This window comes from Gobio gobio (assembly GCF_949357685.1).
Source record: "Gobio gobio genome assembly, chromosome: 14".
Lineage (NCBI taxonomy): Eukaryota > Metazoa > Chordata > Actinopteri > Cypriniformes > Gobionidae > Gobio > Gobio gobio.
Window position 1 is genome coordinate 24,093,121 of NC_137107.1, and position 25,808 is coordinate 24,118,928.

Consider the following 25,808-nt stretch of genomic DNA (forward strand, 5'->3'; position numbering starts at 1 on the left):
GTTTTTTTTTTTGTTGACGACAAATTTGTCTTTATAGCATATAATGTCGCTGCATGCCATAATGAAATTAAATGATCCAATGTAAACATTTGCTGGGTGTTGATTCCAAAATAATTATTTCCTTTTTTGACGTTTTTTTAATTCACAACAGGACTAATTGTATTATTCAGTACCAGACGAAAAAAAGGTATTATATCACAATAACATTAACTGCCAGAAATACATGTTTTCCGTGCTTTTTGGTTTTAGTTTGTTCCAAAAAGTGTATGTATAATAATTTACAAAAATATAAGAACTGTGGTTTGGAAACTGTCCACTTGTTTTTATGTATATGGTATTATTTTCTATATAAAATAAATATTTGCATAATGGATTGTTTTTTTCATTCCAAAATCAAAAAGTCATTGCACGAGACAATCACCAGGAAGAAACTTTCATTCACAAATGAATTTAGTAAGCAGAAGAAAAAAAATAACAATGCGAAATTGCCAAACGTTATTATTATTATTATTATTATTATTATTATTATTATTATTATTATATATTTAGTTATTATAAACTCAACGTCATTCAATGACATTTAAATATCTTCAAGTTCTTATAAGTATTAAGAAAATATGGACTCGCCAGCGCAAAATGCTGGTCAAAATAATAGACTTTTATAATTTCAGCAGTGCACATGTGACTGAACTACATTGGGGTTATGCAGACCTTAGTGCAAAATAATTGTTGGAAAATTCACACCGGATATGCACATTTACATTTGATAGCCAGACACTTGTCATGCTAAAGGAGCAATAGAAAACAGTCCTGTCATGACAAAATGGCGAGCGGAGTTGGAAGTGAGTATTGCTCTCTATATTTTCATCATGCACATACATGCACGGCGTGTGTCCTGCATGGGGCAGAGGACAGATTATAATTGATGCATGTCAAGCGCGTGCATAATTGATGCAGCGGTGCGCGTGCCTTGCACAGGAGTTGCGGGATTTGCGCACACAAGTCATTGATTACAATGACGCTCGTTGTCCGAATCACTGGACACTTTACCAAAACGACACATTTATGGCATCAGCCTAGCTTTCGTGAGTGTATTACATTTACCATCTGTTAGAGGAATGTGAGACGCCGATGATGCTTCGACCATCTAAAATGGCCTCGTTATTAGTTGTCAAACTGCCCACCCATTCATCTGGCAGCGTAGCAGATGTGCCTAAATGCTGTTTACACCTGAAACATGCATGTTCTCTTTATTATCTGCCTTTTCTATTCTTTGGACAGAACATAAATTGCTGTTGGGCCCAACAGAGCCATGGTCAATTAGGGAAAAGCTGTGCCTCGCCTCCTCTGTCATGAAGAGTGGAGACCAAAACTGGTGATTTTTTTTACATTTATATCATAGCTTTAAATTCAGAGGTTCTCAACCGTTTTGACTCCAAGGTCCCCCATTGACCACAACACCATTCAAAGGCTCCATTACTTTTCTAGTTGTTTGTGATTTACTGGATAAGGATTAAGGATAAAAAAAATACTCAACATTTCTGCTTAATAAAATTGTTTAGAGCTTGGCATTACTATAAGAATGTAAATTCATTATAAATAATTTAAAATAGTATATATATATATATATATATATATATATATATATATATATATATATATATATATATATATATATATATATATATAAAGATTTAAAAATAGGGAATACCAGAAAAAGAAAAAAACTAGGTGTTGTTTAGTTTAAAGTAGGCTAATTTAAAAAATATAAGAATGTACAAAGAGAATATGGTATTTTCCTAATAAAATAAATAATTGCATAATGGATTGTTTTATAGAAATATGTTGAATTACTTAAACTTCAAATTATTCTTTTTTAGTTAGTTAATTATAAATTAATAACAAACAATTTAACATGCAACATCATAGTCATGTGTTTTTGTATAATGGCTGTTCTAGGGTGTCTGTGAGCCGAGCCATTAAGCCATTTGCAGAACCTGGACGCCCTCCTGATTGGTTCTCTCAGAAGGTATTGGAGAATCTGTAAAACAATCCAATGACACGGAAAACTAAGCGGAAAAGCTCACACAAAATTACATTTCTGATGTTTCATTCTAAACCTGTATGACATATTGTGGAACAGTGCTGCTCCCGCATACACTCTAAAAAAAAAAAGGTTCTATATGGCACCAAAAATAGTTCTTGGCTCGTAATCATAGGGGAACCTTTTTTAGTGCTATATAGCACCATTTTTGGTGCTTCAGTGGTTCTTCAGCGGTTCTTCAGAGGTTCTTCACCGGTTCTTCAGAGGTTCTTCACCGGTTCTTTGACTAAGGTGCTATATAGCACCTCTGAAGAACCACTGAAGCACCAAAATTGGTGCTATATAGCACTAAAAAGGTTCCCCTATGATTACGAGCCTTTTTTTTTTTAGAGTGTACAATGAAAGTGGATGGCGACTGAAAAGGACAAAAAAGCAGCATAAAAGCATCACAAAAATATTCAATATGACTCATGTATTGTATTCCAAGTCTTCCAATGCTCTGTAATTGTTTGGGTAAACTATTCCTTTAAAGATCAATTAATAAGACACTTATAACACACACACACACTCACACACTCTCTTCTTTTCCTCACTGTTTCACAGCATTGTGCATCACAATACTCTGAGCTCCTGGAGACAACTGAGGCGCCAAAGTGAGTCCACTTCCTGTTCATTTGCGTTCTAACACTCACTCCATTCCCGACAGCAGTTAATGGTGAGAGTGTGTGTGTGCATGTTCACAGAAGAAAGCGAGGTGAGAAAGGGGAGGTGGTTGAGACGGTGGAGGATGTGATCGTTCGCAGGTTGACGGCGGAGAGGATAGAGGAGTTGAAGCGATTGATCAAGGACACACAAGAGAAGCACAGGTATCAAATGTCCACAGGCTTACCTGGACCATTTCCTACTGTCAACTGACTAACTCTATTACTGTTCCTTTAGGAAACTGAAGAGAGAAACTGAACTCATCCAGGCAGGTCATCTGGACTCCAAACTTGAGGAGCTATGGGAGGAAATTACACGGTAAGAATCATTGTATCCGCTGTATCCATCGTCAACACTATTTGCTATAAATATACAACATTTAAAGGAATAGTTCCCCACAAAATTGTAATTTTGTATATTATGTATTATTTTTATTTTTTTTATTTTTTAAGAATCCTAACATAGATGTTTGTCAGGGCTCGACATTAACGCGTGTCCAGGACAAGTGTATTTTTTGAAGGGGCAAGTGAAAGAATTTTACTTAGTATCCTGATTAAAACGTTGTTGATAAAAATAACTAGGGAATCACCGAAATGCAAGAATGATTCTGCATTAATTTAGTGTAAGTGGCGATTATCCGATAGTGGATAATAATATATAATGTATAATGAACTGAAGGTAACAATTTTGCGCTGTTGACGGTCGCGCAGTCTCTCTGTCTCGAGGAGAAATCACAACAAATGAGCGCTTCTCACACAGGGTTTTTCCTGGGTCAAAAATGGTCTTCGGTGGTGTCTGACAGACATGGTCATCCACACACACAGTAAAAAAGTACCCTACCCACGTGATCTGTGAGCGCAATACTGACAATACATTTAAAATAAATGCAAAGAAACCGTTTGTAATTTTTGCTTATCTTATTTTGACATCTGATATTATGTATGATCTCTACCTTGATGTTTGTTTCTTTTGATCCTCATTTTTTACACTATTTACTGATAATTGTTTTGGTATAATCATATCAATATTAAAAAGTAGCATTAAAAAATTTACAAATAGCCTAATTTTCTACCATATACAATTTTGTAAAATTATCAGCTAGCTAACAACTTTGTTCTGGTCTCACCTAACTCCAGTCTACACTAAATTATATTTCACTGCACATTGTCAACATAAATAAGCTGAATGACTGGATGATTAAACTAATTCCTACTATCCACTCTTGCTAAATGGGGTAAGCACACTTGTGTTCTCATCTCAGATGTGTTCTGAGTAAATGAATAAACTGATTCGTTCGTTCAGTGTGGGACGGATCAGTTGTTCTAACCAGTCGCTAAAATGATTCGATTCAAATGAGTCATTGGTTCGCAAATCGGACATTAGCAGACGCGTTGTGTGCGAATCCCGTCTGTTAGAACATCGCAAAAGATTTGTCAATACAGAATACACTTCATAACAGAATATAATGTTTTCCCGTTTATTGAAACTTATGTTTATGTCAGCTGGTCAGAGAAAAGTCAATGTTTTTTGAGCGCAGTTCACACTCAAGGAATTCAAGGAAAAAAAATATCCGAATGCGGCACGTGCAACATGGATTCGGTCTTCCGACCTTTTGATTTTGATTAATATGTGAAATATGAGCCAATATGTGAAATATGAGAAGACATCGACAGAAAGAGAGAGCGGTCGCGCGGGGAGGAGCTCTTTGCTCGTTCTCTGTCACTCATTTAACACTGCCATATCACACGTGCAACAGTCATCTATTCTACACTCATAAATCACAATAACTCATCAAATAAGGCTTTGGCGGGCCAAAAATTTGTCTTGGTGGCCGCCAAAAAATTTTCAATGCAGGAAAAACCCTGCTCACACAAAGAAACTACAGTTCACATACACGGTTAAAATGACAAATTTTGGAGTTTTTATATTTATAACATATAATACAGTTAAGCAACATCACACAACCAAGAGTGCTATTTTCCTGAATAACATCATGACTGAAAACGACACTAATTGATTATGGAACTGTCATATGAAATCAATTAACATTAAGTCACTTACATTTTAGATGCAATAATATCGACTGTTTTTGTTCTATTTCAGCAGCGAAAAGAGTTCCAAACAAAAATCACAGCAGAACCATAACGCATCTCACAGCAACAGCGTGTTACTGAATGATTCAGCGTTTTCAATGAATCGTTTGAATGAATCGACTCAATGACTCACTCATTAAGACGGTCACCTGCTGCCACCTACTGGTGGTTTAGTTTAATGTTTTCTTTCCAACATTTCTTATTTGTATATTCAAAAATATTTAAACAATCTCATAACATTTTTTCAGTGTAAATTATTTAATTTCATTGGCAACAGCCCAATAGTGTCTTATTCTAATTTAATTTATAGATCAAATTTAAGAATATTAAATGAAAGCTGAACCATAGCCTATATTTAATAGTTAGAAGATTATGGAAAAATGCCCTTCATAAAAAGTAAAAATATCACAAATATGCAGATTTAAATATGTTAAAGCTGACTGAACACTGGTGAGAATATTGCTTCAAAATAAATTATATTTACAACACACACACAAAAAAAAGTTTTTTACCGGACAAGCAAATGTTTTAGTCAGACAAGTGAATGACAGATTTACTTGTCTAAAGGACAAGCATGTGAACAGGCTTAATGTCGAGCCCTGTGTATATATATATATATATATATATATATATATATATATATATATATATATATATATATATATATATATATATATATATATATATATATATATATATATTATTTTGTGCTATTAAAAATTATATTTAGTTAAGTCAAATTTTGTAATTTATTTATTTGTTTTCACTTAGTTGCCATTGCAACATTTCTAATTTTCATTTATGTTTTTAAGTTTGAGTTTTTCATCTAATAATTATATTTTATTTTATTTTAGCTTCATTTCAGTTACTGAAAGCATTTCTTAAAAGTTTGATAATAGATTCTTTAAAAATTCCACAGGTATATGATAATATGATGTTGAGAGTTTTAATTCTGATGAACTATCCCTTTAAGTAAATGTTTGTTGATTTATTAAATTCTGGATCTTCATTAGGGGCAGAAAACAAGAGGAAGAAGAAGCTGAGGTGAAAAGAAAGGCCACAGATGCAGCGTACAAGGGTACTAAAGAAAGCCCACATTAGAATCATTAGAATTGTTTTTTTTTCTTCACATTTGTTTGTCGGTTTTTTTTTGGGTCCCATTGTCTTAAAGATGTGGTTTAATAAAGTAATTAATGCATATTATAGCATTTAATGCATACTTGCGCAGGTCTTTGATTCTAAACAGTCATTCATAAATGCATCATAGTAAGAGCTGTTTATCTTTTCTTTTCAGCCAGGCAGGCAGTGAAGAACACTCCTAAACGTGTGCCCAGTGTGACAGTGCGCTCCCCCTCTGGGGCCTGCTCTCCAAGCCTGGAATTTCCTATCGGAGATTCATCTGAAGATCATAGCACAACTGTGAGTTTTTTTTTCTTTCATTATTCTTTTAAATACTGTCATTTCATTTTAGTCTGTCATTTATTTTAACAATCATCCCTCCCCGGTACAGGGAGCAGGATCATCAGTGTTTGTGCCTCTGACGGAGCTGCCAGGTCCTGGAGTGGTAGAGGCGAGTTTGGGGTGTCTGCTAGATGAATCAACACAGAAGAAGCTTTTGGGTCAGAAAATCACGCCGCCCCCCTCCCCTCTCCTGTCAGAACTGCTGAAGAAAGGGAGTCTCCTGCCCACCAGCCCCAGACTGGTCAGAATTCCTCTCTCTCTCTCTCTCTCTCTCTCTCTCTCTCTCTCTCTCTCTCTCTCTCTCTCTCTCTCTCTCTCTCTCTCTCTCAACATAAATCGATTCATTCATTGCATCTTCAGTTTTATTTAGTCATACATTTTATGATATTTCAATCTATTCTGCTGATTTTCCTCCACAACAAGTGAAGAAGATGCAGAAAAATGTGCATATTTAATGTGGCATAGACTACCATTCAAAGGTTTGGGGCCTGCATGATTTTTACAATTTCAAAGAACCTTTTCAGTAATATATTTTAAAATGTAATTTATTCCTGTGATGTCAAAACATTATTTTCATTACCCCAGTCTTCAGTGTCACATGATCTTTCAGAAATCATTCTAATATGCAAATATTCTAATATTTGCTGCTCAAGAAACATTTTTTATTATTATCAATGTTGAAAACCGTTTTTGTTTAAACCCTGATACAGTTTTTGCAAGATTCTTTGATGAATAAAAATTCAAAAGAACAGCATTTATTTGAATTATAAATATTTTTTGTAACATTATAAATGTCTTTACTTTCACTTTTGATCAATTTAATGCATCCTTGCTAAATAAAAGTATTACGTTTTTTCAAAAAAATTAAATCATTCTGGCCCCAAACTTTTCTTTGTGTCCAAACAATATTAAGTGACAGAAAAATAAAAAGGGTTCTCACAATTCTGAAAATATCAGGGAACGTCAGGAGTGAGCTTTCCAGGATTCATAAAAAATTAAAAGATTGTGGAAGTCATGCACATTTCTAGTCAGTATTGCTCGCGTACTGCTTAATATAAATCATAATCATGAATATAATGTTTTTATTTGGCTAGAAATTACTCTTTGTGAGTAAAGTCTCTTTAAAAATATATGTTAATAATCCTTATCTGGCAAATGACTGGAAACGCCATGGGGAAAATCATGAAAATCCATTGGTCAGAAAGTGTGGGAAAAGTGATACAGCTATTTCTTTCATTTTTTGAGTCAAAGGCTTTTAAAAGATGGCAATCTACTGAAAATCCTTATTGCAGGCAGTTGAGGGAGAATCTCCGTCTAGTCAACTTACAGGAAGTCACGATAATCAGATGATGACTTCTTCACTACCAGCCTCTCAGGCAGCTACAGGTATGGATTCATACACACGTATCTGTGCACTGAATCTAGCAGGTGCCACATTTTAGCAGCTGAGCTGTAGAAGCAAAGTGACAAATTCTGTATCATCAGCATCTTTATGTTTCAGTTTTTGTTATGATATGGGTATGTCTTCCAGCTTAACGCCTACCCCGCTCTCTCTGTGCACCTTGTGTGTGTGGGTATGTCGTGCCATTTGTGCACGTGTCTCAGGTGCTCCCACACTGTCCCGCCTGCTGGAAGCTGGCCCTGCCCAATTCCCCTCTCAGCTGAGCTCATTGGCCACTGCAGACTCCGCCCCCAGCACTGCCACCCCTGCAGTGGATACAGCTGCCCCGCTCGGCACAGGTCTCTCCTAGATGCCTTTTTATACTTCTCCCATTTTTATTTCGAATCTGATGTATTAACATTTTATTTTAGACCTTTGTTCAACTGTCTCTTGTTTGTTTGGTGTGTTGGAACTAGAGACCTGCGTGGGAAGGATTTTTCAGTCCCGCTCTCGTGGGATTCTGTCCCGCTTCCACCCACTCCCGCAAAAGTATTACCTTCTCCCTCTCCCACCCGCAACATTAATGTTTTGTCCTGCTCCCACCAACACATGCCCGCAGGTAAAAGTATACATATTTTTTCAGTACGTCCATAACATTTCCATGAAAAAGTTACGTTTCGCCTAGCCACAACTTACACATCCCAGCATAAACGCTCCCGATAAATGATTTGTTATTAAAGCATCTACATTCACAAACCACTGTTAATTTGATCAGAAAAGCAAGCATAGGCTACAGCATGCATGATTTAGCATGGCAGAAAGCATGCAAAGAGTGCTCCCAGCTGTCACTCATTTTAGTTAATCGCAATCTCACAAATTTCCGTTATAATCAATGAAGCTGTCTACACTGCACATTCTACACTACATTCGCGAGCGTGCAGAACTCAGTACTGAACAAAAATGAAACACTAACTCTAACTTAAACACATCTGATTGGCCATTGCGTTCAAGAAATCAACAGATATGTTTGTGACTGGCTACATTGCTCAACGCTGCAAAAACACGCTGTCTTTGACGTTCTCCAGAGTGCAAACACAGATGCGCACTGGAACGTTTGCCAAATCTGTTTCGCCAATATGCTATTATTGCAGAGAAAACCGATCCTAGGCCAGCAGTTATGGGCAGCTTTTCCCTATATTTTGCCCATCAAATCTTGTCCCATGCTGCACTCTGCTGCATCGGGTCCTGTGTCCCGGGTTCCATGGGAGTGCAGGTCTCTAGTTGGAACACAAATCTCTACCTGAACTGGATGCATAAAGCCGATTAGTGGGTTTGATATATGTGTGATACTTTAAACAGGAGGTGATGGAGCCCCCAGTGCTTCAGTGGATAATAAGGAAGCAGTTTTAGGGGAAGAGGACCTGGTGACTGTGTCCTATATGGCAGAAGAGCTGGACTTAGAGACGGTTGGCGACATCATAGCCATTATTGAGGAGAAGGTAAATCAGACATATACATATATTGCATATATTTGTATATATGTATATAAATAAATGTATACTATGGTCTGTCTGAATACTTGACGCACAGGTAGTTCAATCCCTATTCTTTACTAATTCGCTGCTTTCATTGAAGCACACACACCCATCACTCGCACACAGAGATCGGGGATCGGGCTGAGCACACACAGAATCATTCAGGAGCACAGACACTTGATATCAACACAGCCCCACCGATTTCATTAATAAAATAACTTTGATTCTTTGATTTAATAGGAAGTTCACATTTCAAATGAAGAACAGTTTTTGTACGATTATAAATGTTTTTTTTTTTGTTGTCACTTTTGATCAATTTAATACACAAATTTAGTTCCTCTTAGCATCGTTTGGACAAAAATGTCCCCATTGAAACCCATTAAAACCGCAATTTTTAATCCCAGGGCCATTTAACTATAACATTTTGCAATCTTTGTTAATAGGCTTTTATTCTGTTGGCAAGGCTTCACAATTTAAATGTTTACAATTTTTTTACCAGATGGTGCCATTTTTTCAGGTTTGGCCTGTAAAGCAAATACTCACTTTATTCCTGTTGTCTGTTTATGCATATTATAAAGTCAATTGAATAAATTATGCAGCTATAACTGTGTGGGTGTGTTAGTGTGGATGTCAGAGTGTGGTGTGTATGTGTGTAATAAAAAAATTGTGTGTGCGTGTGCGTTTGCTTGTAATATTTGAGAGAGAAAAAATGGCAAATCACAAATCCAACCGCTGTGTGTACCAGTGGAGTTTTGCTGGCATCTACTGGGGAAAAGTTGGCACTGTCCCAAACAAAATCTTACTGAAAACTAATTTCTTGAGATATCAACCGCAAATTTGGAACACAGTTTGTTTAGGTTCATGGCTTTGATTTTCTGGCAGTTTTACACATCAACATGTTTCATAAAATATATATTTATATAAAATAATATTAATAAATAATTTTCATAAACTTCAACCTAACTTTTTTCTGGTTTCACTTTTTAAACTTTTTTGACTACAACAATAATCTGCCAAGGGTCTTCTTAAAAATGAGACCAATAAGTTTGTGCTCCCAATATAAAAACATTTTATGACAGTTTTTTGACATGGACATTTTTGTCCTCTATACCATTGGAATACTGTATATTGAGCCGAAAGATAAAAATAAAACATCTGTTTTGAGTTTATACTGGGTCACTAGTTGACACAGCAAAAATACGAAATTAGGCTGTAAGCCATGGTTTTACCACAAATCTGTCCTACATGGTCCAACAGAAACTCATTGTCATCCTGTGTTCACGTAGGGGGATGAGAATGCCGAGGCACTGGATGCTGCAGCAGTGGAAGCAGCTCTGTCTCTGTGTGAGGACACGGGTCACACCCTGTCAGGTACCTGGGAGCCAAACCCCTTCAGGCCCATTGGCCCTGAGCCCTCCAGTAATTCAGAGAACTTGGACCCACATTCCCTGCATCTCTTAGAGGGTAAAAGGGATGGTCCTGACACATGTGGATCCAGCAGTGGCTGTGCACAGGGGTACCCGACACCCTCCACCACTGTCCTCTCTGTTCCTCAAGACCCTACTCCGACAGCAGGAGCCCATTCACAGCCAGATGCCCACAGAACAGAGCACACAGGTGATGCCCAGGATGGGCAGTCAGAATCACTGCATACTGTGATCAAAAGTGAGACTAACGAATGGACACGGTCTCAATCAGGTACTCCACGTTTTGCATTGGGCAAATTAGTTCATATCTATATCATTATGCTATTTTAAAAAATGCTATTCATACACTTCTGTAAGATTTTTTTCTGAATTTGATCAAAATGACAATACATATATAATTTTACAAAAGATTTCTATAAAATAAATATGTTTATTTTATATTCATCAAAGAATCCTGAAAAAAATGAATATTAAAAATATTTCCACAGTATTTTCCACAAAAATATCAAGCAGCACAACTGTTTTCAACATTGTTAATAATAATAAATGTTTCCAGAGCAACAAATCAGCATATTAGAATGATTTGTGAAGGATCATGTGACACTGAAGACTGGAGTAAGGATGCTGAAAAGTCAGCTTTGTCATCACAGAAAATAAAATGTTTTAAGATATATTAAATTAGAAAATAATTGTAATCATATTTCACAATATTGTTTTACTGTATTATTGATCAAATAAATGTAGCTTTGGTGAGCATAAGATACTACTAATGACAGATTCTGAACGTTAGAACAGTAGTTTTTATTCAAATGTTAATAAAAAAAAAAATCAAATTCATACCTTTTTGGGGCAGTCATACTGTCCAAATATCATAATGAAAAGAAAAAATATATAATACGTAATAATATTATTAATACGTATTAATACGTATTAAAGGAATGAAATCCTTAGTTTGGATTTTACTCTAATCATTTATTCTTTTTCTTAGAAAAAAGCAATTTAGCAGCTTTGTTAAAATTGTTAAGATTTGCTAAATCAAGGTCATGTGGTGCAACCAGTATGCAAAAAAAAAAAAAAAAAAAGATATATATATATATATCATAGACCATTATGACTGTCAGTAATTTGATCTTTTTATGACAAGGCAAGGTTAGTTCAGCTGGTAAAATGTGGTGAAAAAAGTACACAGCAGTAAAGGGGTAACACTCTAAAACATCAAGAGTGTGATATTGACACATCCACTCTCACACACACGCACACTTATACACACACACTCATATGAAAAACGTCTCTGGTTACGTATGTAACCTATGTTCCCTGAGAACAGGGAACGAGACGCTGCGTCAGCTGACGCTACGGGGAACGCCTCCAGCGTGACAGGTGCCTGAAATCACAATTAAAAAACGTCAATCCTATTGACCGGCGACAGCCCATGACGTCATCAAGGTGCAACCAGGAAGTATAAAAGGGCGCCTTGCCAACATGACCGTATCTAAACGTCTGAAGGGACTGATTGGCAGGCAAGCCTTGTGGCATGGCAAAGCGACGCAGCGTCTCGTTCCCTGTTCTCAGGGAACATAGGTTACATACGTAACCAGAGACGTTCCCTTTCGAAAGGGAACTCGCGCTGCGTCAGCTGACGCTACGGGGAACGATATACCAACGCCGCCATGCCGAAAGGAGTGCATGCCCAATGGCAGTGACAACTGTCAGGACAAGCAAATTCAACTGAAAAGCCTGAACCACTCCCCTTCTGGTCACATTAGGCTGTCAGTGACAGCGCTCCCTACGGTCAAAGCCCAAGCTATAAACCTGAGAAGGAAACTTTGCATACTACATGAAGTCCTACCCTGGCCGCTCGAAGGCCTGGAACCAGCCCGTTCGACAGAAGGGGGTTCCTTTAAGGTAACTTTAAGGGGGACACGAGGGAACCCGCGCCAGTCACCATTCGGGAAGAATTCACCGAATGCCACCAGGGAGGCCTGACCTAGCGACCTCTATGTGGGACACGTCAGTTCGGCCAACCCCTGTCTGCTTAAGTACAGAGCCTCTGGTACTTGCCTCCGGAGAGACATCCTGCTAGGGTACTGCAAAAAGGCAGTGTCCTCCACCAGCCGGACCTCAGAGACGGGTTATCCTGGAGAGCAGCGCTCAGCGAAGTGCTTTCTAACCCTTGCTAGCGAGGGGAGTTTAGCCACTCGATCCTAGGATCTACCAAGCACTTATTTTAAAACGTGCTCAGGAGGCCGAACAGGCCTACAGGCTGATCCTTGCTGGGAGGCCTCGATGGGCCTACAACTGACGGATCAGTGCCAAGCGGCTATCAGCTCACAGAAGACTCTCACTTGAGAGGAGCTCCCAAGCCTGCCTGGTAGGTAACCATGCTGTAGGCGATCTATGAGAGTCCCTTCCTGTAGGGACCGCATAGTAGCAGCGTCGTCTCGTCATGCTAGGGTATGAACACCGCCTTCAGGTGCTACCGGCTAGAAACCGGCGCCTGATAGCAGGTGACCACCAGCTGTCAGCGTAAAGCCAGTTATGTGTTCCCTCCGAGGGAACTCGTCCCCCAGGGAGGCCAGAAGGGGCCTCCACCTGGTAACCTGTGCCGACTGCTCGCGTGTCCAAACCACGGAGCTCGCCCTCAGGGAGGCCTAGCAGGCCTACCACCTGACCGCAGTCGAGCTAGCCCTCGAGGTAGCTGGGAGAACAGGGACTCGCTCCGTCAGGGAGGCCTAGTGAGGCCTACCACCTGTTTAGTCGTTGGGCATTCCTTCAGGGAGGCTTAGTTAGGCTGGTGGCTGCTGACAATAGGTGCGCTAGATAGCTTTTCCACAGTGACTAGACTCATCTAGTAACTGCGAAACCGGAACATGCCCTTAGAGGAGGCCAGGTGAGGCCTACAATCCAATAGCGAATCCCCCAGGGAAGCCCGTGCCGCTTGCTAGCTGTTAGCAACCCGTGCTACCGTGAGGTACAGAAACTGGGGACCGGGGAACGATCTCAGGGAGGCTCGCTGCCTACCACCTGATAGCAGAACGTGCTAGTCCTCCAGGGAGGCCTAGTGAGGCCTACTACCTGCTAGCACTCCATACTCACCGCCACAGAGACTGGGAACCGGGAACTCGCCCTCAGGGAGGCCGGGTGAGGCCTACTACCTACTAGCAGCTCGTGCTAGCCATCCAGTGACTGAGGCCCGGGACCAACCCCTCAGAGGAGGTCCAGTGAGCCTGCTTACCCCACAGCAGGCCCTTAGGGAGGCTTGGTAACGCCTACCACCTACTAGCAGCTCGTGCCAGCCGTCGAGGGACTAATGCTCAGGAATACCCCCTCTGGGGAGACCGGGCAAGGCCTGCTACTCACAGCAGGCTCTCAGGGAGGCCTGATGGGGCCTACCATCTGAGCCAAGGTAACCCAAAAACGGGAGCCTACCCCTCAGGGAGGCCTGGCAGGGCCTACCTCCAAATAGGAGGCCTGCAGGTTCTATGAACCCTGCCGCGGATAGAAGAAGGCTGGCTGCTGCACCCGGGCTGACGGTAGCTGTCTGCTGCTGACGAAGAACTGGACATCCAGTTATCACCTGGGGACTCATCCCCAAGGAGGCCAAAGAGGGCCTACTGGTTGACGAGGTTTCTGCTGAAGTTGACGTCAACGGAAAGAATCCTCGGGGGCCCACCTATGGGCCACGACGTCGAGACTCCCTTGTCCTGGAGTCCGCTGCCCAGACTGCCCAAGCTGGCTACTCACAACCAGCTGGCCTTCATATGCCCGCACCTGGGGCTGGCTCCATCCCAGAGGCTAAAGGGCCTCCGCGATAGCGCAGTCTCACAGGGCAGTGCCTACAGACATGAACCTAATCACATTGCCAACAGCAGTGTACTCAGCAAACAAACGCTTAGGAACCCTCTAAAGCGAGGGGAGTACAACTTACGTCACCTGCTTCAGGGCGGCCGCCTTACTTTCTAATACAGCGGTCTGCCGTTCGTGCAAGGACGTCAGCCATTGGTAATGCTCGGGCCTCAGGGGAGCATTCGATCAAACCGCCACTTTTTGCAGAAGGTTGCGATGTTCAGCTCGACCCGAGCCCTAAAGAAGGTGGAGCAGAGGACATAGAGCAGAGGGTAAACACATCATACAAAAAATGTAACCCACCGGCCGTACCATCCTCCAGGATGAGGCCGGGGGCCACCAGAAGGTGGTGGCCACATCAGCTCTGAAAGGCGGGGCACAGCAAAACTAAAGTGGAAGCCCTTGGACGCACACAGCGAAAGACGCTCAGCCCGGCCCCACGACCACTGGCAAGGTCGCTATCCCTGCTGCAACACCTACACTGCATTACTAAATAACCCCAGAACGCAGAGAAGGGGACGGGCCTTGGCCGGACTACTCTGTAATAAGAGGGGGCTGAATCAAGGATGCAGAAAAACATGCACTGTTCTTATACTGAAAGACAGGCCTAGGGCGACAAACCTGCTTTTAAAGGAAGCGCCCCCCATCCTTAGCAAAGTCTAGGCCAAGTGGTGCGGTGCTACACCTGCACTAGATCTACCCAGGGCTCAGGAAAGAAATATTATCACCCCTTACATAAACAACGGGGCCCCGAAACCCATTTAAAAGCCCAACAGGGCTGGGCGCAGATCTCACTACAGCTCACGCATAGTGCTTAACCCGGTCGTAATGCTACTTTATACTTAAAGCTAGGAAAACAAACAACTCGCCCCCGCGCGCCACAAGCCCGCGAGCAAGAGCGGCAATACAAACACTCACATAAGTGATAGAGATAACACGGAGAGGCGGTAGATCTCTACTAGCTAAAGTATAGCATTATGCACAAACATATAATGTTGCAAAGAAGATCGTTCTTAGCTTACTCACGGGGAGCTGCAGGCCCTGCGATGTCCAGCGATGTTCCATAATCCCCCGAGCCCTCTCAGGAGAGCGAAAAACGGAGTCCTGAAAACATTAGTAGAAAATGTTTCACCCTTCTCGAGGGGGACTCACCACTCGCTCTTCTCGGCGCTTCAAACCAGCCATCAAGCTAGTATACGACCACCATCCTGAGGGGGGCGCTTTCACCAAACAAACCAGGCGGGCCGTCAGAATCTTACATTTTCTGCTCATCATTGGCCCACCGGCCTGATGTAAAGCGCCCAGGGGAATTTCACAGGAGGAAGGGAAAAAGGCAGCGCTCATCTGCGCGCCCTGGGAGGCGGAGTCCGCTGCCTACGCTGGTTCCGGTTACCAGCACCGGCTTCCTTCCTCTTCTTGTTGCGGGTGTCCCGCCTTCTCTGCGCACCAGTCCTCCACGGAGGGGGCGCTCGAGAGGCGACGCTGGTTCGCTGGTCCCGTCTCCAGTCCTCAGACCGTGACGGGCCAGGGACACCCGGCTGCCTGGGTGCGGTCCCGGACCTCAGCGGGATGCATGTTCTAAATGCCGCCGAGCGCGCCTTCGCCTCCCTGAACTTTCCGACCACCGCCTCCACGGAGGTGCCGAAAAGTTCAGAGGGCGAAACCGGGGCATCCAGGAGAAAGGACTTCTCTTTCTCCCCGATGTCCGCCAGGTTCAACCACAGATGTCTCTCCGTGGCTACCATCGCCGCCATCGAACGACCGATGGCAAACGCAGTTTGTTTGGCAGCCCGGAGAGCGAGATCCGTGGTCCAGCGCAACTCGGTCACCGCATCAGGGGTTAGTCCCTCCCCCTGATCGAGGTCCCTCAGCAGGTCCGCCTGGTAGGCTTGTAACACCGCCATGGTGTGTAAAGCCGCCCCAGCGTGACCCGCTGACATGTACGCCCTGCCGTTCAACCGTGATGTTGTCCTAAGCGGTTTGGTCGGCAGGGTGGGAGACCTCAGTGTCGATGGCCGCCCAGAGGCGAGATAGTTCGCAAACGTCTCGTCCACGGGCGGCAACGACACATATCCAGCCTCAGCCAATCCCTCGACATCAGCGAAGTTAGCTCGCTGATGCCGATGGATGCGGGCTGAATACGGCTTCTTCCATCCCTTCGAGATCTGTTGATGGAGATCCGGAAGAAATGGAAGACTCCCGGGAGCTGGGCGGTCATGAGCGGAGAGAAACCGGTCATCCAAACGATTTGGACGCACGACCTCTCTCCTCACGCGCTGCCACGGCAGCTGCAGTCTACCTGCAGCTCGCTCCATGACCTCCACCAGCTCCCCGTACATGGGACAGGATGGATGCGAGGTTTTAGCCTCAGCTGACTCACCAACCTCTTCATCCATCCTTTGCTCTGTTGGAAGAGCCACAGACGAGGAGGAGGAGCTCAAATCCCGCTCCTCCTCCGATGTCTGCCCCTCGTGATCTGGATCGTCATCTGCGAGCACCACACCAGTCTCCAGACGACGAGCCAGATCCATCTGGGAACCCCAGGACTTCAAACGCCGCTCAGCCTCAGCTCGAGCGGGGCCGTCCCCAGATGCTGAATTCTCTCCCCTCGAGAAGAGAGCCAGACGAGAGCGGAGCGTCTTCAGGGGAAAACGCTCGCAGTTTGCACAGGAAGCTCCCTCGAGAACTTCCCGTGCATGCTCCTCACCCAGACAGTACACACAGAGTGTGTGTGTATCCTCAGGTGTAAGATACCTGGTACACGGGTCCACACATCTGCGGAAGTGGCGTTGCTTCTGAGCACACTTCATTCTCTCGTTTGCAAAACTTTCTTTGACGCTTTACGTGAGATAGGCAAAACAGTCCCTGAAGACGAAAAGATACGGTCATGTTGGCAAGGCGCCCTTTTATACTTCCTGGTTGCACCTTGATGACGTCATGGGCTGTCACCGGTCAATAGGATTGACATTTTTTAATTGTGATTTCAGGCACCTGTCACGCTGGAGGCGTTCCCCGTAGCGTCAGCTGACGCAGCGCGAGTTCCCTTTCGAAAGGGAACTGAGCCTATGAACCACATATTGAAATTTTTTAAATCACAGCTTCATCTGAAAATTATGAAACTTGGTGACTTTTCTAGCATGAGGTATGTAAACACAAAATAAATTGAGGGCATGATTCGAGCATGCTAAGTGGTCGTAAAAAATTAAACTAAAACTCTTCGGTCAAAAATGACACTATAGGAAATGAATGGGAAATCTTCAAAAACACAAATTCACAGAAAAAAAATCTATATTTCTAACAAAACAAAAAAAATATCTAAAACTTTTTAATAAATAGTCTTTGAGATTTTTTTAATATATATTCAAATCCATCAACAACAAAAAAATCATTAAATGTGTTCAAAACAGAGCAGTGGAATTCTCAAGCCTCTCCATAGAGACCTCTAGTAATTACACCCATGCAGGGTTTTTCCTACATTGAAATTTTTTTGGCGGCCGCCAAAACAAATTTTTGTCCCGCCAAAGCTTTATTTGATGAGTTATTGTGATTTATGAATGATGTAGAATAGATTCTGCGCTTGTAACTGAGTGACAGAGAGACGATCAGAGCTCCTCCCTCGCTCGCACTCTCTCTGTCTTCAAAATAAGCATTCTTAGCTTTCTAATATTTCACATATTACGTTAATCAAAATCAAAAGGTCGGAAGACCGAATCTATGTTGCACGTGGCGCTATCAGACGATGTTTTCCTTTCATTACCGCTGGGTGTGAAATGCGCTCAAAAAACATTGACTGATTCTCTGACCAGCTGACATAAACCATACTTTCAATAAACGGGAAACAAATCGTGTCCAGTTATGAAGTGTTTTCTGTGTGTTGACAAATCTTTTGCGATGTTCTAACAGACGGGATTCACACACAACGCGTCTGCTAATGTCCGATTCACAACCTAATGACTCCTTTGAACCGAATCATTTTAACGACTGGTTAGAACAACTCATCTGTCCAACACTGAACTCACGAATCAGTTTAATCATTTACTCAGAACACTTCTGAAATGAGAACACTAGTGTGCTTACACAATTTAGCAAGAGTGGGTGTAAGAGTTAGTTTTAATTATCCACAGTCTTTCAGCTTATTTATGTTCATAATGTGTAGTAAAATAAATAGCCTATAAATCACTTAGTTTAGACTGGAGTGAGGTGAACCCAGAACAAAGTTGTTGTTAGCTAGCTGATCATTTTATGAAATTGTATATGGCAGAAAATTAGGCTATTTGTTCATTTTTTAAATACTACTTTTTAATATTGATATGATTATATACCAAAACAATTATCAGTAAATAGTGTAAAAATGAGGAACAAAAACAAACATCAAGGTATCCCACATGAAAAAATACAATAGTATATTATAGTATATTATAGTAAAATTACTATAGTGTTTTTGAACCATACTATAGTAAAGATACAACAGTAAATTGTAGTATATTGTAGTATATTATAGTATTTACTATACTTTGTTTATTTACTGTAGTATATTTACTATAGTACAGTTCAAAAACACTATAGTATTTACTAGAGTAATTTTACTATAATATACTATAGTATTTTTTCATGTGGGATCAAAATAAGATAAGCAAAATTTACAAACTTTCTTTGAATTTATTTAAAATGTATTGTCAGTATTGCGCTTGCAGATCACGTGGGTAGGGTACTTTTTTACTGTGCGTGCGTGTGTGTGTATGGGTGACCATGTCTGTCAGCCACCACCGAAGACCATTTTTGACCCAGGAAAAACCCTGCCATGGTTGCATGATTTCTCAAATATTCCAAAAGAGGGCACTAATCTGCCTTCAAAAAAAGTTATTTTGAAGGCCTAGGGCCCTATTTTAACGATCTGAAACGCAAGTGTCAAAGCGCGAAGCGCAAGTAACTTTGTGGGCGGGTCTCGGCGCTGTTGCTATTTTCCCGGCGGGATAAATGGCTCTTGCGCCCGGCGCAAATCTAAAATGGGTTGGTCTGAAGTAGCTTCATTATTCATAGGTGTGGTTTGGGCGTAACGTGAATAAACCAATCAGAGCGTCATCCAACATTCCCTGTAAAAGCAGGTGCGCAAGTTCCATTATGGATTGCTATTATTATGGCGTATTTACCAGGCGCACGCCAGGAGCGGTTCACAGCCGAGGAGACTGATGTTCTTGTAAGAGCAGTGAAAGACAGAGAAGTTGTGTTGTATGGGGATGGGAGAAACCCACCCAAAATAGCGTCGGTTAAACAGGCGTGGGAGGAAATAGCCACAATTGTTTCATCAGCTGGCATCCCCAGGACGTCGCACCAGTGCCGCAAGCGCTACAATGACATCAGAAGACGGGGAAAGTCCAAGCTTGCCAGCATCAATCGGGCACGCCGTGTAACGGGAGGTGGATCTGCCTCTACTCAGGACCTGACGCCAGCAGAGGACATCGCTGCGTCCACCCTCACCGATTTTTTTTCCTGGTTCTTGACGGACAAACCAATTTGTTAGATGTCCTTATATACATATATGTCTTGCCAGAAGTTGCCACTATTGGGCAAACAGGTCTCCTTAATTATTAGACTACAATTAGCCTGAATAATTTGTAAGCTAGATTTATGCCTATTTTTTCACATCTTCGTGGCACACCACAATGATTTCCGTCATCTCATGTGTTAATATTTTTTAGTGTAACAATTTATGATTTGCAAAAATAACTGTTGCATCTGTGTAGATTACATGAGCAAAGTGTATGCGCGTTGTGCACGCTATACATTATGGTCAAGCATGCGCCCTTAAAATAGCATAATGAACAACGCGCCACTGACTTTAGACTAGGTTTTTTCTGGTCAGTGGCGCAATTGTTTAATGGAACAGCAAAATAGCACCAGGGATTGTTTGCGCCGGAACACGCCTCCTTTTTTGCGCTGAACCGCCCAGGGAGCGCAAGTTCATTCACTAGTTTAGCGACGTGCTTCTGTGGAGGGAAAAGCGCGCTTTGCGCGGGTGCAAAATAGGAATGACACATGCGTCGGTGTACAAAGTCAATTGCGCTGGGTGCAATATAGGGCCCCTAGTCTCTATTTTAACCTGAAATACTGCAATAATAAAAAAGAAAAAAAAAGATAGAAAAATAGACCTTACTTATTGCATAAATATAAAAAAATACCATCAAATCATCTCAAAATACAAAATTAAAAAGAAAAAATATATTTGAAGAAAAATAAATTGCATTGGTTTTACTGGGGTGGAGGAAGTTTAATTTTTAGGTGTTCGGTCACTGATGACCGGGAAGACAACCAATGCAACCCCTAAACGAAGAGCACCAGAGGGTTAAATAAATGTTTTTAACCCATACATTTGATCAAACTAAGTACAATTTTAAAAATATTTTCTCTTTTTTTTTAAAATTTTTTTATTTGTCATTGACCCTGAATGCATGTAACAACACATTAACTTTAACCCTAGTTTATACACACACACACACACAAGATAAGAACTCGTTTGGTAAGAACTCACACGTTCCTTTTTCTTCCAGATAAACGTTCAGAAGATGACCCTGAGATAAAACAGCACTCAAAGGTGTGACTATACGCATACGCTAACACATAATGTACCAGCCACGAGTATACATAGACCCGGAAACCATTAACTCTGCCCTTTTTAGTATTTTTTTTTTTAACACTCCTTGTTAACAGGAAGTGAAAGAGGAGGAAGCCGTGAGTGATGCAGAGGAGGGCAGTGTGTCGGAGATGAAAGCTGGATTAGAAGGGGATGGAGCTGAGGATTGTGGGGGAGAGGAGGATGGAGACGGGGTTTATCTCTCTGAGCCAGAGGGGGAGACAGAGCTGGACCCTCCGGCCAGCGAGAGCGAGGACAGCTACAGCATGCACACGGCATCCTCTTCCATACAGCTCCATACAACTGCAGACTCCATTCCCAGCAGCCCTGCCTCCTCACAGTTGTATGTGCCGCATACACAACACATAATTAAGCTTTCACACCAAGTCTGATTGTTCTCTGATGTACTATGCTATCGTTACATAATGCACGCTTCCTCATCCTCCTCAGCTCTATCTGCAGTGAAGACCAAGAAGCGATTCAGGCTCAGAAGATCTGGAAGAAAGCTATTATGCTGGTGTGGCGAGCAGCAGCCAATCACAGGCGAGAGTCTCCATTACGTTGTTCCAAATCCCCGCCCCCTTTTATCTGGCTCATCAGAAACCATCAGCTCTATGCAGCCAGAGTGATAATTGGTCATTTTGAACAGGTATGCGAATGTCTTCCTGCAACCGGTGACGGATGACATCGCCCCTGGTTACCACAGTATTGTGCACAGGTGAGAGCGAATTGTTGAAAGTAAATGTAAAGGTTTCGCAATTAGAGAAACGTCTATTATCAGGAGGAATCCAATTGACTGTTTTGAGAGAAAAGTTGAACGTACAATGAAAATAAATACCAAAAAGTAATTGAAATGGCTTCGCCACAATTCCGGGTTCTTAGGCCAATGGATCTGTCCACTATCAAGAAGAACATTGAGAACGGGCTGATCCGCACCACAGCCGAGTTCCAGCGGGACATCATGCTGATGTTCCAGAACGCGGTGATGTACAACAGCTCAGACCATGATGTGTTCCACATGGCCGTGGAGATGCAGAGGGACGTTCTGGAGCAGATCCAGCAATTTCTGGCCACACAATTGATCATGCAGACCTCGGAATCGGGCATCAGTGCCAAGAGCCTGCGCGGGAGAGAGGCCAACCGCAAACAGGACCCCAATGACAAGGTGCGACAGCACTTCTGCACATTTCAGCACACAAGAAGATTCTGGATCACAAATGTTAGTCCACATAAATATATATATTACAAATATGATCTTTGAATATGAATATAGTCTTGATAAAAGGCTACATTTATTTGATCAAAAATACAGTAACAATTTCAAGTATTTCCTATTAAAAAATTTTTTTATGGAATTTATTCCTGTGATGGAAAAGCTGAATTTTCATCATCATTACTCCAGTCTTCAGAGTCACACGATCCATCAGAAGTCATTCTAGTATGCTACTATTATACTATTATTATACTATCTACTATTTCTGTGGACACCCTGATACGTTTTCAGGATTCTTTGAGAAATAGAAAGTTCAAAAGAACAGCATGTCTTGAAATACAAATCCTTTAATAATATTACAAAAGTCTAATATTGCAATAAATAATGGACATGTAATATTGGTTTTGAGATTAAATGATTGTTATGTGAGAAGAAAGAGACCACAGAGGGATACGAAAGACATCTAATTCACATTAAAGGGTTAGTTCACCCAAAAATGAAAATAATATCATTTATTACTCACCCTCATGCCGTTCCACACCTGTAAGACCTCCGTTCATCTTCGGAACACAAATGAAGATCTTTTTGTTGAAATGCGAAGGCTCAGTGAGGCCTGCATAGGCATCAATGTAATTTAAACTTTCAAGATCCATTAATGTACTAAAAACATATTGAAATCAGTCCATGTGAGTACAGTGGTTCAATATTAATATTATAAAGCGACGAGAATATTTTTGTGTGCCAAAAAAAACTAAATAACGACTAAAGTGATAACCGATTTCAAAACACTGCTTCATGAAGCTTCGGAGCAGAAACGAATCAGCGAGTCGATTCAGTGGTTTGGAGCGCCAAAGTCACGTGATTTCAGCAGTTTGGCGGTTTGACACGCGATTGAAATCAGGATTCGACCCGCTGATTCGTTTCCGCCCCGAAGCTTCATGAAGCAGTGTTTAGAAATCAGTTATCACTATATAAGTCGTTATTGAGTTTTTTTGGCGCACGAAAAATTATTCTCGTCGCTTTATAATATTAATAATTGAACCACTGTACTCACATGAACTGATTTAAATATGTTTTTAGTACATTAATGGATCTTGAGTGTAAATGTCATTGCTGGCTATGCAGGCCTCACTGAGCCTTGGGATTTCAACAAAAAGATCTTCATTTGTGTTCCGAAGATGAATGAGTCTTACGAGTGTGGAACGGCATGAGGGTGAGTAATAAATAACATTATTTTCATTTTTGGGTGAACTAATAACTCTTTAAGGGGCCAGATTTCCTAAACAGGTCAAAATAGCGTGAGAGCGCAATTCCAAAAAAAAAAAAAAAAAGTGCAGATGGGAGTGAAAAGTTCAGCACATGATCTACTGACGTCACACAAATGAAAGAACACAGACGCAATCTGATCATTTCCATAATGACCAACGCAATCTACCAAGAGCAGCGCAAATTAGCGTTTGGTTTAAGACATGCTTTTTTTTGGCCGGTAAATAATGACGCAAATACCAGTAAATTGACGATCACAAACCTTATTCAATCACCTTGCATGATTCCTTCAAATACTCTCATCCAATAAATTTTGCGTATGAAAGGGAAACTCCTACAAATGCAAATGCAATTAGGTCAGCCGCAAAAATAACTCTGTCCACACCTTTTCAACGCTAATTTTTCACTGTGTCTTTAGTAAATCATAGTAAATAAGAGTTTGCAGTGACGCAAGCTGTTAATAAACCTGGCCCTAGATGTCTAAATTTGTTCAGTCAGTTTGAGTCGCACCTTCTGTAGATCATTGGGCTGATAATACAGTCAAGTGTAAAACACATAAATGAAACCAGATTAACCCTTCTTTTTCTGTTCTTTTCTTTTTCAATGCAACATTTTAACTGCTTTTGCATTTGAGTGTTGCATGTATTCAAAGCACCTTTATCTCTCTCCCTGATGCTGACCTTTGTCCTCTCACAGGACTGTGTTCCCATGGCCTCTCCTGCATTCCTTCTCTCTCTCTTTGTAAGTATCCCGTCTGCGCCTTCTAAAATCAAGCACTAGGCATGCAGATTGTTTCTACAAACATTTGTGAAAGGATGGGTCGCTCTCAGGAGCTACTCATTCAAGCGTGGTATCGTGATAGGTTTCCACTTGTGCAATAAGTCCATTCCTGAAATTTCCTACTACTAAATATTCCACGGTCAACAGTTAGTGGTATTATAACAAAGTGGAAGCAATTGGGAACAACAGCACCTCAGCCACGAAGTGGTAGGCCACGTAAATCATAGAGCGGGGTCAGCGCATGCCAGGTTGCCAGGAGAACGGTACTTGCCTGACCGCATTGTGCCAAGTGTAAAGTTTGGTGGAGGGGGGATTATGGTGTGGGGGTTGTTTTTCAGGGGTTGGGCTTGGCCCCTTAGTTCTAGTGAAAGGAACTATTAATGCCTTAGCATACCAAGACATTTTGGACAATTTCATGCTCCGAAGGGTGCCCCCTTCCTGTTCCAACATGACTGCACACCAGTGCACAAAGCAAGGTCCATAAAGACATGGATGAGCGAGTTTTGTGTGGAGGAACTTGACTGGCCTGACCTCAACCCGATAGAACACCTTTGGGATGAATTAGAGCAAAGACTGCGAGCCAGGCCTTCTCGTCCAACATCAGTGCCTGACCTCACAAATGCGCTTCTAGAAGAATGGTCAAAAATTCCCGTAAACACACTCCTAAACCTTGTGGAAAGCCTTCCCAGAAGAGTTGAAGGTGTTACAGCTCCAAAGGGTGGGCCAACTCCATATTAAACCCTATTGATTAAGAATGGGATGTCATTAAAGTTCATGTGCATGTAAAGGCAGGCGTCCCAAAAGTTTTGGCAATATAGTGTATTTTCTGTGAATATGCAAGACTTCCGATTCATTAGCCGCTCAATGTAAATAAATAGAAGAATAACAAAGTTAAGTGTTTATAATTATAATGAAATTAAAATATAACAAAATGGCATAACTGGAAGCAAATGACACTGGAAACCAGACACATTAAAGTTTTACGTTAAAAATGAGATGGATAATGAAAATTACTCAGCGACACCTTCTTCTGTCTCTGCAGGACGGGGGCACCAGGGGGAGACGTTGCGCTATAGAAGCAGACCTGAAGATGAAGAAATGAGCGGCTGGACGGGCGGATTCCTTTGAAACACTAAGTGACTGATTCATGAAGACAGCATAGGACAATCTGTCTGATCCATTTTGCTAACATCCACCTTCCACACGCTTAAACAGATGACTTGAATATTCATGAGGGTTTCACTGGTGTTTTGTGTGCTGTTTAGGATTGGACAATGATGGGACTGCCTCAAAATCTGTGCATATATGTGTCTGTCTGTATGTGATTGTTGTGAGATGTGTGTTGTGCTGTACTAAATTTGTTTTGTGTACGAATAGTGCCTTTACAGGTATTGATGAATGACCGGGAATAAACCTGATGAACGGACGA

General features: G+C 41.7%; 1 protein-coding gene across 1 annotated transcript; it reads left to right on the forward strand.

The window, feature by feature from the left end:
- The first annotated feature begins 740 nt into the window (after positions 1-740).
- brd8a (bromodomain containing 8a) lies at positions 741-25,808 on the forward strand. Its single transcript, XM_079836002.1, has 20 exons — positions 741-842; positions 1,282-1,375; positions 1,960-2,029; positions 2,648-2,697; positions 2,788-2,910; positions 2,984-3,064; positions 5,853-5,917; positions 6,134-6,258; positions 6,350-6,541; positions 7,593-7,686; positions 7,906-8,040; positions 9,041-9,180; positions 10,503-10,914; positions 21,038-21,081; positions 21,198-21,463; positions 21,571-21,663; positions 21,770-21,838; positions 22,003-22,285; positions 24,296-24,340; positions 25,422-25,808. The coding sequence occupies exons 1-20, from the start codon at positions 824-826 to the stop codon at positions 25,479-25,481; spliced, it is 2,460 nt and encodes an 819-aa protein (XP_079692128.1). The 5' UTR covers positions 741-823; the 3' UTR covers positions 25,482-25,808.

What these genes read in the sequence shown, in the direction of transcription:
- brd8a (XM_079836002.1), top strand. An exon ending in AAGAGTGGAGACCAAAACTG is followed by an intron (nt 1,376 to 1,959) that starts GTGATTTTTTTT and finishes TGGCTGTTCTAG; the next exon opens with GGTGTCTGTGAGCCGAGCCA. An exon ending in GAGACAACTGAGGCGCCAAA is followed by an intron (nt 2,698 to 2,787) that starts GTGAGTCCACTT and finishes GCATGTTCACAG; the next exon opens with AAGAAAGCGAGGTGAGAAAG.